Genomic DNA, 13,948 nt, shown 5'->3' on the forward strand with positions numbered 1-13,948 from the left:
TTGAATTTGGTATGGCTGTGCCTGGATAATCCTGGCCAAGGGGTCTTCTCAGATAAATCAGCTGCCTAGGGCAGAGGCATGCCAAGGTCAGGCCAGCCCATTGGCTTCTCTGACAGTGCCCAGAGGTATCCATTTGGAACTGAACCAAGCAGGATGCTGTGGGACCCTTCTGGGTACAAAAGCCCCCAGTTTCTTGTTTGTAAAAAAAAAAGGGCTTCCATCTCTTAGGCCTTTTTGAGTTCCAAACAGCAGAGATATGACAGAACGCAGGTTCCTCCTTTTGGGGTATACATAACAATCCAATGTATCTCCTGAGTTGTTCTGCAGAACCTGAGATCCTAAGATCCCTGCCCAGGTAGAGGGTGGTGACTCCATGCTGACCACAAGCACAAAGACCCCAGACTGGTTGGAACCAAAAGGAGGATGATTAAGATTCTCTAAACATCACCCTGTTACCTCACCACCAAGAAGAAGGCCCACAAGCCGATTGTGTACCCTGCAACTCTCACCCTTAAAGTTGCCTTTAAAAACCCTTCCCTGAAAACCATCAGGGAGTTTGTGTTTTGAGCATGAGCTGTCCATTCTCCTTTCTTGGCAGTGCAATAAACACTGTGCTTTCCTTCACCACAACCTGGTGTCAGTAGATTGACTCTGTTGCACATTAGGTGAGCAGACCTGAAATCAGTTGGGTAATAGAACCAGTCCTAGGCTCCATCCCGCCCAGTCCTTTAAGTGAATCAGACTCCCCGCCCAGGTAAGCTAGGTCTTATGTAGGGAAATTCTTTCTTGCCTGTCCCCCTGTCCTCAATTTCTCATCTGAACTCCTCTGGCCACTTGATAATGCCCCAGAGCATCATCTCTCCTTATCTGGCTCCCCTCATCACCCCTCTCCGCCCCCAGCCCTGGCCTTCATCACAGTTTCAGCTGGGAATTACTTTTCTGATCTGCCTCATGCCTCCAGCTCTACATCCTACAACCGAGCAGGGCCCTGTGGGGCTCCTGGGCACAAGCCTTTCTGTGTCCCTCATTTCTTGTTTTTAGGGAAAAAGCTTCAGCCTCCATGACCTTCCCTGAGTTCCAGAGGTAGGTTCAAACAGTTGCTCATCAGGGAAGGCAGGGGATGCAGAGACCAGGGAGGAGGAGAGAAAATAGTGCAGCCTTGGGGCAGGCAGGGATCTGGTTCCTCTTCAGAGAATATAACAATATCTTTGAGTTCTTCTGTAGAACTAAAACCTCCAACAAATGAAAACCAGAGAGGACCACCACCAGAACCAGTCCTGGGGCCAATAAATACTAACTTTGAGGAAGAATGAAAGCTTGCATCTACCCTGATCCTTAGCCCTATTTTCCATTCCCAAACTATAAAACCACCTCCTAATCTCTCCCAAGGGAGGGCACAGTGTTTAGGGCATTAGGTGCTGAGGCCTCTTTTGCCAGGCAAAGCAATAAAGCTTTTTATTTTTCTTTGTGCACAACTCTGTCTCCATGTTTCTATTTGGCACCGCTGTACAGAGGCCAAGTTTCAGCATCAAGCCTCCAGAAGTGTCAGAAGTGTCTGGCCTCGCCTTACCCCTGCCAAACTGAAAAGTCAGGGATAGACCACAAATCCCTTCCTTTCCCCCATTACCTAATATAATATCCTACCTAAAGATGCAGTTGAATCAATGTTATTGATTTTCACCTTACCCACATATAATTCACTCTAGTTCATGAGGAGAGTGGATGGTTCAAGAGGGGTAACAAATGCTGGGGGCTCAGCCTGACTCTCAGGGATGCTTTTCTAGACACGTTGTAGATGCCAGGGGATGCACACGGACCACCTCACTGAGGAAAGACACCGGCCTGCTAAGGGGCTCATCCTGGCATCTGTGAGCAAAATGGCTTTCCTCCGGGCCAGCTCAGAGAGGAGCTGAGCTTATCTTCCATTTTCTGAGAGCAGGTGTACTAAGCTCCATATTTATTTATTTATTTATTTTGCTTTTTAGGGCCACATCCATAACATACTGAAGTTCCCAGGCTAGGGGTCAAATCAGAGCTGCAGCTGCTGGCCTACACCACAGCCACAGCAACGCCAGATCCCAGCCTTGTCTGCAACTTACCACTAATGCTGGATCCTTAACTCACTGAGCAAGGCCAGGGGTCAAACACATATCCTCATGGATGCTAATTGGGTTTGTTACCACCAAGCCACAATAGGAACTCTTCCGTACCTATTTTTCTGGAAATTTTCAAAGCCAAATATGTCCAGGAGGCCAATGGTCCTTCGCACATTTTTGGGGTCCTGATCAGGTGGCGTGAAAATTGCAGCATTGATTTTTCCGACAATCCATAGGAAGAGGTGTCCATAAATGCCCTGAGGAGACATGGGGTGGAGACCACAGGCTTTAACGCACAGAGGAAATTCCCCTGGAAAGGCTCAGGCACACGGCATCTCATCAACCTACTGGGACTAACATCCCTACTTTAAGGCAGGAAACCAAGCCTGGAGAGGCTGGAAGCCCACAGTCGCCAGGCAGGTGACTGGTACAGTTGGGACTTTCCCAGCTGTCTCTGCCCATTCCCAGTGTCCACCCACAAGGCAAGGAGCTGTGCTTAATAGAAACACACAGGCCCCTTCTCCCACATCTCCGCACCTTGACGAAGGCATCTCTTCGGTCTGCAGCTTGTACAAGGTTCAGGGGCCTGGTGACAAACTCCCCACGGACGGTGATGGAGTGCCTGATCAGACAGTTTCGGAGTGCCTGGTCCTTCACCTGGAAGGTGGGTGGGGGCTGGCATCACAGCTGATGGAGCAGGGCCTGGCCCCAAAATTTCTCTCCTGACCGAACACCCTGAGGTGCCAAGACCTGAGAGTGGGAGATGCCTGTGACTGGGGTCAGAGTCAAGATGCTGGGCAGGGCCCAGTCCAGGGTCAGTCTGAGAACTGGGGTATCAGTGTTTGGAAAGGACACACAAGCTGGGTGGGCCCCAAGAATGCTGGCTGCTTCATTGAACAGTCAAGTGCTGGTCTCCTGGTGCTGGGTCCACCATTGGGTGGTCCCTGGAAAACAAATGGGCAGAGAGGGCTCCAAGGCCAGGCCATGGACATCGGGAGACACCTTGGCTGAAGTCACTCCTGCCTGGAGATTGAAGGCCCAAGGGAGAAAAATGAACATAGATGGAGTTGCTCCCACCATGTAGGGAAAACCGAGCCATGTGGAAGTTTTCTAAGAACCCGGAATCACATGGAGAACATTAGCAACAAGATGTGCCTACTGATAGGTTCCCAGGGAAGTGTAACAGAATCCACCCCATCGGAGTCCCCGTGGTGGCGCAGTGGTTAACAAATCCAACTGGGAACCATGTTGTTGCAGGTTTGATCCCTGGCCTTGCTCAGTGGGTTACAGATCCGGCATTGCCATGAGCTGTGGTGTAGGTTGCAGACGCGGCTCAGATCCCGCGTTGCTGTGGCTCTGGTGTAGGCCGGTGGCTACAGCTCCGATTAGACCCCTGGCCTGGGAACCTCCATATGCCGCAGGAGCGGCCCAAGAAATGGCAAAAAAGACCAAAAAAAAAAAAAAAAAGACAGAATCCACCTCACCAAGCCTCCCCCCCCATGTGACTGTTGGAATTAGGCAGTGAGAAACAATGACCTGTGGAAAACAACTGCCTGCATAGATTAACCACCTACAAAGATTTTTGTTTTGTTTTGTTGCTTTTTAGGGCTGCACTCGTGGCATATGGAGGTTCCCAGGCTAGGGGTCAAATCAGAGCTAGAGCTGCCAGCCACAGGCATGGCAACATCAGATCAGAGCCGAGTCTGCAACCTACACCATAGCTCACGGCAATGCTGGATCCTTAACACACTGAATGAGGTCAGGGATCCAACCAAAGGGAAAAGGGAAGAAACACAGGTTAAAGCCAAACTGATCACTTCTGAGACTTAGTTAATGATGAGCTCCACAGCCTCACCCTGATTCCCAACCCCAGGGCCTGCAGTGTCTGTAGGGGAGCTCAGGAGGTGAGATGAGAGCCTGGGAGAGGGTGGAAGGCAGGAACTGGAGCCTGGGAAGGGCTGTCAGCCCAGGCCCCTGGGCTCTGCACAAAGATGGAAGCTGGCAGACACAACAGCAAGCTACCTCCAGTAATTTCATTGCTGTAGGAAAGGCGGGCGTCTCCATCACATCAGAGGAGTCCAGATTCTCGAAGACCGCAGCTGCAGAGAGAAGCAATAGCTTGAGAAGCAAAGAGGCCCTAGGAAAGTAGCCCCAGATCCACCCCTTGGAGATGCCCATTCCTGGGTGTGAGGCAGTGCTCCTCCCAGACCCTCTCTGAGAGCCATGGACTCCCTGGTGACTATCAGCACTTTAGCTGTGAACAGTTGTTAGCAGGAACATCCCCCTCTTCTGGGATCAGGATCCTGAGTCAAATGGGGGAGGGAGGTCTATTAAGGGAGAAGAGGAGCCATTAGCCCCCTTCCATCCACTCTGCTGTCCATGGAAACCTAAGCATATTCGTTCATTCAGTCAAATAAGTATAGAGCAGAGTGGAGGAGTGACTGGAACCCAGTCCCAGCTCTGTCACAGGTCTCCTGACCCACCTTCTAGTTCAAGTCCCGCCCCTTTGAGGCAATCTGCACCTTAGGGTTGCCGGGCGGGAGGAGGGAGGAATACTGTTTATGGTTTTTTTTTTCCTTTTTTTAAATTTAAAAAAATTGTAAATAGAGCATACAGATTTAAGCAAAAAGCAGGGAGTTCCCTTGTGGCTCAGTGGGTTAAGGATCTGGCGTTGTCACTGCTGTGGCTCTGGTTATAGCTGTGGCACAGGTATGATCCCTGACTGAGGAATTTCTGCAGGACACATATGTGTCCAAAAAAACCCCACATAAAACCCAAAGGGATGTTATAGTGGATAATTATTAGGTCAACACTGTGTAACAAACGCTGAAGCTAAAACTCAGAGCCTCACCAACACCCGGAGCTCCCCACAACCTTTCCTGCTCAGACCAGTTCCTCCACAAGAAGCATTCATTCTCCTTGCCTGTATGGAAACCATTTCCTAATTTTCTCTATCTTTTTACTACCTACATATAAATTTCTAAACAGTATTGAATTTTACCTGTTTACCTGTATATCATCTAACTACTTGCATGCCTTCATAGCATTTAATGTTACCTGTTTTTATTTTTTATTTATTTTTAAATTTTACTTATTTAGTTAGTTAGCTTTTTTTTTAAGGGCTGCATCGTGGCAAAGGGAAGTTCCAGGCTAGGTAGGGGTCGAATCAGAGCTACAGCTGCCAGCCTACACCACAGACACAGCAACGTGGGATCTGCGACCTACACCACAGCTCATGGCAATGCTGGATCCCCAAACCCACTGAGCAAGGCAGGGATTGAACCCGAATCCTCATGGATCCTAGTCGGATTTGTTAACTGCTGAGCCACGAAGGGAACTCCCAATGTTACCTGTTTTTAAATTCTGTGTAAGTATTATCTAATTGTCTGCATTCTTTTGCCTGGCTTAATTTCCCCATTATCACATTTATGATACTCTTCCACGACCTGAAGTCCCCTGCTTATCAGCACTCACTTTTCACTAGCAGAAGTGCCTGGTTTCATTGATAGACTACATGGTCACCCAGCTACAACACACCTGGAGTATGTTTTCTTATAAGGTGTGAGACAATGTTTCAAATTCATGTTTTCTATTTGAACACCGAGTTGCTCTGGAACACTTCATTGGAAAATCTGTCTTTTCCTTACTGCTCTATGAATTGGTGTCTTTCATTGGATCTAGAGCCAGCAATCATTTCTTCAATATCATCTATGCCCCCTCCTTCTTCTTTTTTCCTTTAGAGCTCTAGTTAAATGTATACTACATCTTCTCAATGTATCTTCAAGGTCTCCTAATGTCTCTTTTATATTTTCCATCTTTTTGTCCTTCCATGCTGTATACACCTCTGACTTTTCCTCATTTTTCACATTATAAAACTGGCTGCTAAACTCATCCAGTGAATTCTTCATTTTCGTTTTTATTTTATTAATTTTTTCCTTTTTTGGCTGCCCCAGGGCATATAGAGTTCTCAGGCCAGGGATCATATCTGAACTGTAGTTGTGACCTATGTGGCAGCTATAGCAACACAGTATTCTTTAAACCGCTGTGCGGGGCCAGAGATGGAGCCTGTGTCCTGGCGCTGCAGAGGCATTGATCCCATTGTGCCACAGCAGGAACTACAGTTTTTATTTTTTTACATCTAGAATTTCTCTGTGATTCCATTTATTTATTTATTTATTTATTTATTTATTTATTTATTTATTGGCTGCTCCAGGGCATATGGAGTTCCTGGGCCAAGGATTAGATCTGAGCTGCAGTTGTGACCTAAGCTACAGCTGCAGCAATGCCAAATCCTTAACCCACTGTGCCGCACCAGGGATTGAACATGTGTCCCAGTGCTCCCAAGATGCTGCCAATCCCATTGTGCCACAGCAGGAACTCCTATGTATTTCCTTTTATTTATTTATTTATTTTTGTCTTTTGTCTTTTTGTTGTTGTTGTTGTTGTTGTTGCTATTTCTTGGGCCGCTCCCGCGGCACATGGAGGTTCCCAGGCTAGGGGTTGAATCAGAGCTGTAGCCACCGGCCTACGCCAGAGCCACAGCAACGCGAGATCCGAGCCGCGTCTGCAACCTACACCACAGCTCACGGCAACGCCGGATCGTTAACCCACTGAGCAAGGGCAGGGATCAAACCTGCAACCTCATGGTTCCTCGTTGGATTCATTAACCACTGCGCCACGATGGGAACTCCTGTATTTCCTTTTAAAACATGTATTGTCACTTTCTTTATGTACTGTCACTTTCTTTTTAAAATTAAAAAAAAAAAAATTTACGGCTGTACCCAAGGTGTGTGGAAGTTCCTGGACCAGGAATTGAAACTGAGCCACAGGAGTTCCCGTCGTGGCGCAGTGGTTAACGAATCCGACTAGGAACCATGAGGTTGCGGGTTCGGTCCCTGCCCTTGCTCAGTGGGTTAACGATCCGGCGTTGCCGTGAGCTGTGGTGTAGGTTGCAGACGCGGCTCGGATCTCGCGTTGCTGTGGCTCTGGCATAGGCCGGTGGCTACAGCTCTGATTCAACCCCTAGCCTGGGAACCTCCATGTGCCGCGGGAGCGGCCCAAGAAATAGCAAAAAAAAGACCAAAAAAAAAAAAAGAAAAAGAAACTGAACCACAGCTGTGGCAACACCAGATTCTTAACCCACTGAGCAAGCACTTGGATTGAACCTATATCTTCACAGACACTATGCTGGGTTCTTAACCCACTGAGCTACAGTGGAACTCCACTTTTCTTGAACAGAGCAAGAATAGCTGCTTTGTGGTCTGTGCTCAATAATTTGAAATCTTTGTGGCTCTGTTTCTACTGTCTATTATGTCTGTTAGTTTTTGCCCATGGTATCACCTTTCCTTGTTCCTCTTTATTTTTTGGATGCATGCTGGATGGTGAGTTTGAAACTGTTTAAAGAAATAATTTGTAATCTACGTGGATGCTATTTTCTTCCAGAGAGGATTGTCAGTAACTTTTGTCAGGTGCTTGGGGGGCACTAACAAGCCAGGGCACCTTAATCCCCAGACCAGCTGGATGCTTGCAAACTGGTTTGCAAATTCACAAGTGGCTTCGCTTACTCTGGTTCACCCTTTGATTCCCAGCCCAAAGTGTGGGGTGATGGACCAGAGTTTTCATTTTTGGAGAGCCATAGGCCCTGGCATCTTGCCCCTAGCCCCACAAGGCCTCCAAAATCATAGCTAAAATTTTCAATATACTTTTCCAAGACATCGTGACTTCACTGGGCTCTTCAGGTGAGAACCTTCAGGCATTTCTTCCTCCTCTATCCCAGGCCCTCTATTCTTCCTTCACAGGGGTGTATTTTGGGTGGAAACAGCATTACCCATGAACTCCACGTTCCCCAGGTGGAGAATGGCGGCCAGCAGCTTGCTGAGGTCCCAGTTTTCAGAGTCGGAGAACATGAGGATCTTCATGGCCGAGCGGATATGGGCGTAGTCCTTGGAGTCATTGATGCCCTCACAGGAGGTGCAATTCCCCTGCAAGATTGGGCACTTCAACTTTTGGGGGTCACCCCACCCCCCACCTCCACCATCGTAGGGCCAGCATGGCAGGGACTCGGCCAAAGGCCCCTGGTAAGTGACACATCATAGGCTCTGGATAGATCCTGAGAGGCCACCTGGAGGCCCAAGATTAAAAAATACACAAAGCTACTTCCAAAGATGGAATCATGGTGACATAGACACAGTGTGCCTGGGCTTTGCAGCTAGTGCAATGGCACCTGGTAGCTGCGTGTTTACGGCTAAGTCATTCAGCTTCTCTGAGCCTCAATTTACTAGCCATCCATGGTAATGCCCGCCTTACCCTCTGGGGGGCATACCATCAGTTCATTCCTTTAACAAACACTTTTCAAGGCTCACTGTGTGCCATGCCCTGGGCTATGTGTTGTGAATCCAGAAATGGAGAGTTCTGGCCCTGCCCTAGAGGCTGTTGCATCTGGGAGGAAAGGCAGAAAGCAAATGACAGTCTCCTAAGCTGTTACAGGTGCTAAGAACAAGGAGCGGCCAGGGCCAGCCCTCCAGAAACGGGGGAAAAGTTTCATGGAGGAGGCACCTGAGCTGGTCCCACACGCTAAGTTTCATAGCAGCACTGGGGACAGAGGGGTCCAGGCAGAGGACAGTTGGAGAAAGGCTATGAGATGGGAGGCAGGGGTGGAGGCTGCAGCGAGACTGGGGTCTCAGTTGAGGGGGAGAGGTTGGTGGATGATGGGATCTGCAAGGACTTGGAAACTTTGCCAAGAGCCACAAGGAGCCTGAAATCAGAGACAGTCTGTCAGACTTGCTCTGTGAGAGGTCTGTGGGTGGATGATAGAATGGGGGTCAAATCTGGCAAGAGTGGGGATCCAGGAGGAAACTAGCACCATGATCTAGGCAAGAGATGATGAGGTCCTCCAGGCAGAGACATGGGAGGGAGGAGTTAAGCAGAGGGAGGTTCAAGAGGTGGGGCTCATTCATTCCCTTGTCAACAAAGTGCCTGCTTGCACTGAGCTGTTCTGGGGGTGGGGACACAGCCCTGCAAGGCCCCTCCTTTCCTGGAGTTCAAGATCTAGGGCCACCTACAAGGATGGTGATTGGAATGAAATGAGGGAGGAGCTGCTAAGTAACCAGGAGCCTTTTGTCCATTGGGACCAAGAAAAGATCAGGTTTGTGGGGCAGGACCATGGGCTCAGTGGGAAACAAGGAAGCACACAGACAAGGGTGAGCCTGTGAAAATCCTAAAGTGAATGCCAAACATGGAGTGAGTAGAGTGGAGAATGGCAAAGGGGAGCCCCCAGTCCCTGCCCAGGAGGCCATCCAGAGGCTGGGATTTTATGAAGCTGTAAACCAAGGATGGAGCAGGAGCTGGCTTTTCTTCCTCTTCCTGACTGTCATCGACAGGTGGGGTGGGAAGAGGAGTGGCGAGAGGGGCAGGGCAAGGGCAGCTCGTTTCTCACCATGGTCAGGTAGTGGTATTCGGAGGGCGTTCCCAGTCCCAGCAGCTTCTTCTCCTCCGCGCTCATTCCCATGAGCATGCAGTAGAAAATGTGGTAGTTCCGCTCTTCTGGGGCCTGGCAGGAAGAGAGTTCCAGAGAGCGTGTAAGCAACTCCCCTGAGGCTTCGAGGCCTCAGAACTGTCCCCTGCTCCCAGTCCTGTGCGGACTTCCCTCCAAGGGCTCTCAGCCTGAACGGCTCCAGCATTGACCCGAGGGCTGGCCATGCCTTGGTGGCTGTCCTCATCCAAGGCCAGCTCATCCTCCCACTCTGTGTCAAAGGCCACCATGCCCTTCAAACAGGTCACTCCTAGGTGCTTCCCTGCATCCTTACTCCTCACAGCCCGGAGTTACCAGCGAGGGAGAGTGTCAGAATTCAGACCTGGGCTCTTTACAGTCTACCGTGAAGCCTTCCTATTCACCTCGCTGCCCCCAGAGACTTGACATCTACAGGTTTGCCCAGCTGGGGCTTCTGCATTTTAAAACATTATTTATGAACACATCACCAGTGTAAAATCCAAACAATTCCCAAGTATAGAATGTGAAAGGGTGAAAGTTTCCTTTCACCCCACCTCCCCGCTCTTCAAATGACCTCTTCTTCCTTGGAAGCATTTGATGGTCTGTGCTCCTTTCTAGGTGTCATTAGTGCATTACTTACAGTATATCTATAAAAGGTTTATTTTTATTTTTTAGGTAAGAACATATTTATTATTCTTCAGCTGCTTCTTCTTTTTTTCCATCTAAACATGACTCTTGGCCTATCGTCTACACTAACACACACTTCCTCATCCTTTTAATTCACTCAGCATTCCACAGTATAGACACACCAAAGTTTTAAAATCCATATCTGGGGAGTTCCCGTCGTGGCACAGTGGTTGGCAAATCCGACTAGGAGCCATGGGGTTGCGGGTTCGATCCCTGGCCTCGCTCAGTGGGTTGACAATCCGGCGTTGCTGTGAGCTGTGGTGTAGGTCGCAGATGTGGCTCAGATCCCGTGTTGCTGTGGCTCTGGCGTAGGCCGGTGGCTGCAGCTCCAATTCGACCCCTAGCCTGGGAACCTCCATATGCCGCGGGAGCAGCCCAAGAAATGGCAAAAAGACCAAAAAAAAAAAAAAAAGAAATCCATATCTTAGTATGGACAGAAATTGTTTCTGATCTGCCTTAGAAGTCTACTGTCTATTCTGGTATATATCTTTGAGTAACAAATTCTATGAATCCACCAACCAAGAATTCTATAAATCTTCATGTGTGATGAATCATAAGCTTCTGGAAAGGGCAAATTTTGGAGTCAAAGAGACTCTACCTCCTAGTAGTTCTGTGACCCTGGATAAATTAATTAACTTAGCTGGACTCAGTTTCTTCACCTATGCAACGGGGAGAAAGAGACCCACCTCTCATGATCGTTGTGACAATTAAATGAGTTAATGCAGGGGAAACCCCTGGCACCAGGCAGGGGTCACTAAAGATGGGCTTCCTTCTTCAGCCTGCCACAGTGCCCAGGTGTCTGTCCATCCTCACATCCAGCCCCAGTCCTTTTGGTGGCATATTCTTCTTCTGAACCTTCTCGTTTGTGTGTGGGCATGTGTGCTTGCGTGCTCATGTATATACGTATTAGGGGTTATACCATCATTTGAGTGCACCCTAACCCCAAAAAGGTTGTGTTAACTCTGCTGATGTGGCTGCCACACTTTGCGATCCTTGTCATCTAGGACTGCCTATTTGATATGTGGGGCCCAGTGCAAAATGAAAACATGGGCTTCTTGCTAAAAAGTTATTAAGAATTTCAAGATGGTGACAACAGTGCCCTTGTGAGTACAAGGCCCTGGTGACAACACACTTGAAAATACATCCACTCTCAACCAGGGACTGGCCTGGCCTCAGAATTAATTCTAGTAGAGGTGAGGAATAGTAAGCACCAAAGAATGAAGACAATTATACAGATGGAAAATTCAAAACTGAAGATCCTATCGTTTCCTTAAATATTGGGGAAGAACCATCATTATCCAGTTCTAGGGGTCCTTGGCCCATGTTGGATCAGGGTTCAATGACAGTGAACCTAGTGGGGTCTGGGGAGAAGGAACATAGGGGTGAGATTGATGAAAAGGACCCCTCTTGGAAGCCTCCCTAATCCACTGACTCCCACCCTGGAGGGAGGTTCCCCCAGGACCAGTGCAGCAGGTGGAGGCCTTACCTGCCGACAGACCCGGGATTTCTCCAGGAGAAATTGTTCAATGCGTGCCCCCTTGATCACACCACTGGAGTTGAAGTAGATGTCAATGTACTTCCCGAAGCGGCTTGAGTTGTCATTTCGGATCGTTTTGGCATTTCCAAAGGCTGGGGGCCAGCAGAGGATGCCCATGATGAGAGCAGAGAAGAGAAAATGTGTTTTTAGAGGGGTCATCTGGGAAGGCTTCTCAGAGGAGGTGGCCAAGCCCAGAACTGAAGTATGGGTAGGATGACATCAGGCAGTGGGGGCAGCTATGGGGTTGCAAAGAGAAAGGCAACATACAGCTAAAGGTTCAGAGGTCAGAAATGTCCTTTCATGGAGAGGATTCCGCAGGAGCATAGGATACAGCAGGAAGGCAGTGGAAGACTGATGGAACCGGTTAGCAGGTGGGGCCAGGAAGCATAGAGGCTTGAATGCCAAGCTAAGAAGTTTGGAATTAATCCCACGGGTGATGGGGAGGCAGGAAACTCTCTGATGGAGTGTGCAGCCAGATTTGCATTTTAGAAAGATTGTTCAGGCTGAAGTGTGGAGCCCAGGTTAGAGAAGGTAAGCTTACAGGGAGAGTGACAAAAGCTGACACAGGCCAGGGTGAGGATAAAGTTAGACCAAATGGCATTTGGGTTGCAGCATGATCCCAAGTGAATTCTGTAGAGCTATTTCTGCAAGCTGTTATGAAGTGATTGCATTAAGAAAGATCTTGGTGGAGTTCCCCATTGTGGCTCAGCAGGTTATGAACCCAACTAGTATCTATGAAGATGTGGGTTCGATCCCTGGCCTTGCCCAGTGGGTTAAGAATCCAGTGTTGCCATGAACTGTGGTGTGGATTGCAGACATGGCTTGGATCCCATGTTGCTGTGATTGTGGCGTAGGCCAACAGCTGCAGCTCTGATTTGATTTCTTGGCTGGGAACTTCCATATGCCACAGGTGTGGCCATAAAAGCAAAAAAAAAAAAAAAAAAGGACCCCTTTGTGTACACATCCTCACTCTCTCACACATAATTGAAGGTCTGGCTACTTTCATTAACATAATGCCTTTGGGATCCTTCCATATATAAGTAATCCACTCCCAACATTTCCCAAATTGATTTCATCTTGGAGTCCTTTTTAAAAGGAATACTTTATCTGGAATCTAATATATAGCACATATGAACCTTTCCACAGAAAGGAAAATCATGGGCATGGAGAACAGACTTGTGGTTGCCAAGGAGGGAGGGAGTGGGATGGACTGGGAATTTGGGGTTAATAGATGCAAACTATTGCCTTTGGAATGGATAAGCAATGAGATCCTGCTGTATAGCACTGGGAACTATATCTAGTCACTTGCGATGGGGCATGATAATGTGAGAAAAAGGAATATATATATGTAAGTGTGACTGGTCACCTTGGTATACAGTAGAAAATTGACAGAACACTGTAAACCAGCTATAATGGGAAAAAATTAAAATCATTAAAAAATTTATTAAAAAAATAAAAGGAATACTTGCTAAGATCTCCATGGAAATACACTTATAAAAGCTTACAAGGCCATTGGTCTTTCTTCTCTGGCTTCCCAGGAGTTCCCACACTACCATCCACCCCATCCTTGTCTTTTGCATCCTGAAGAATCCCAAGAAGTCACTGAAAGCATATGGCCTATCCTGTCCTTCCCCACCAGTACCCACTGGCAGGAAGATGCCAGCCTGCAGGGTCTGGGAAGGAGACTGGTCCCATGAGTGACAGCTTACCTTCCAGGATGGGGTTGGCCTCTAGGACCTGCTGCTCAATCCATGAATGCTGGCCACTGATGGTGGCCAGGAACTGCAGGATGAGCTTGGTGGTCTCCGTCTTACCAGCCCCAGACTCGCCACTGCAAAGAGGGTGTGTAGGCAGGTTGGTCAATAGAACAACTATTTTTCAATACCTCTCAACTCTTCTGCAAACCCGCCCCTGGCCCACTTTCTGGGCCAGTCTGAACAAGGATGGCCTCTCTCTGTGCAGAATTCCCACCACATTTGCCCTGAAGTCCCCTGTGCATCTCAGACTGCCTACTTTGTATTATTAGTGTATTCATCCTTTCTTCCCTGCTCAGCTTTGCAGGCATGGTCCTATCTGGTTCATTCGAGGGTCCCTGGCACTGGGCTCAGTCACCACAGAGGGATGAATGAGACCAGGTGA

At 48.4% G+C, this 13,948-nt stretch overlaps 1 protein-coding gene across 1 annotated transcript in view; it reads right to left on the reverse strand.

Moving 5' to 3' along the window:
* Nucleotides 1-13,948, reverse strand: part of MYO7B (myosin VIIB) — a 71,840-nt gene that overhangs the window by 50,344 nt on the left and 7,548 nt on the right. The window contains exons 4-10 of the mRNA XM_047772621.1: nt 13,519-13,640; nt 11,759-11,901; nt 9,532-9,645; nt 7,924-8,077; nt 4,119-4,195; nt 2,634-2,753; nt 2,211-2,353 (exon numbers count right to left, since the gene is read on the reverse strand). Coding sequence (XP_047628577.1) covers nt 2,211-2,353; nt 2,634-2,753; nt 4,119-4,195; nt 7,924-8,077; nt 9,532-9,645; nt 11,759-11,901; nt 13,519-13,640 — 873 coding nt within the window. The remainder of the gene's footprint in view (nt 1-2,210; nt 2,354-2,633; nt 2,754-4,118; nt 4,196-7,923; nt 8,078-9,531; nt 9,646-11,758; nt 11,902-13,518; nt 13,641-13,948) is intronic.

Source organism: Phacochoerus africanus, chromosome 3 (genome assembly GCF_016906955.1).
Source record: "Phacochoerus africanus isolate WHEZ1 chromosome 3, ROS_Pafr_v1, whole genome shotgun sequence".
NCBI classification, from domain to species: Eukaryota; Metazoa; Chordata; class Mammalia; order Artiodactyla; family Suidae; genus Phacochoerus; species Phacochoerus africanus.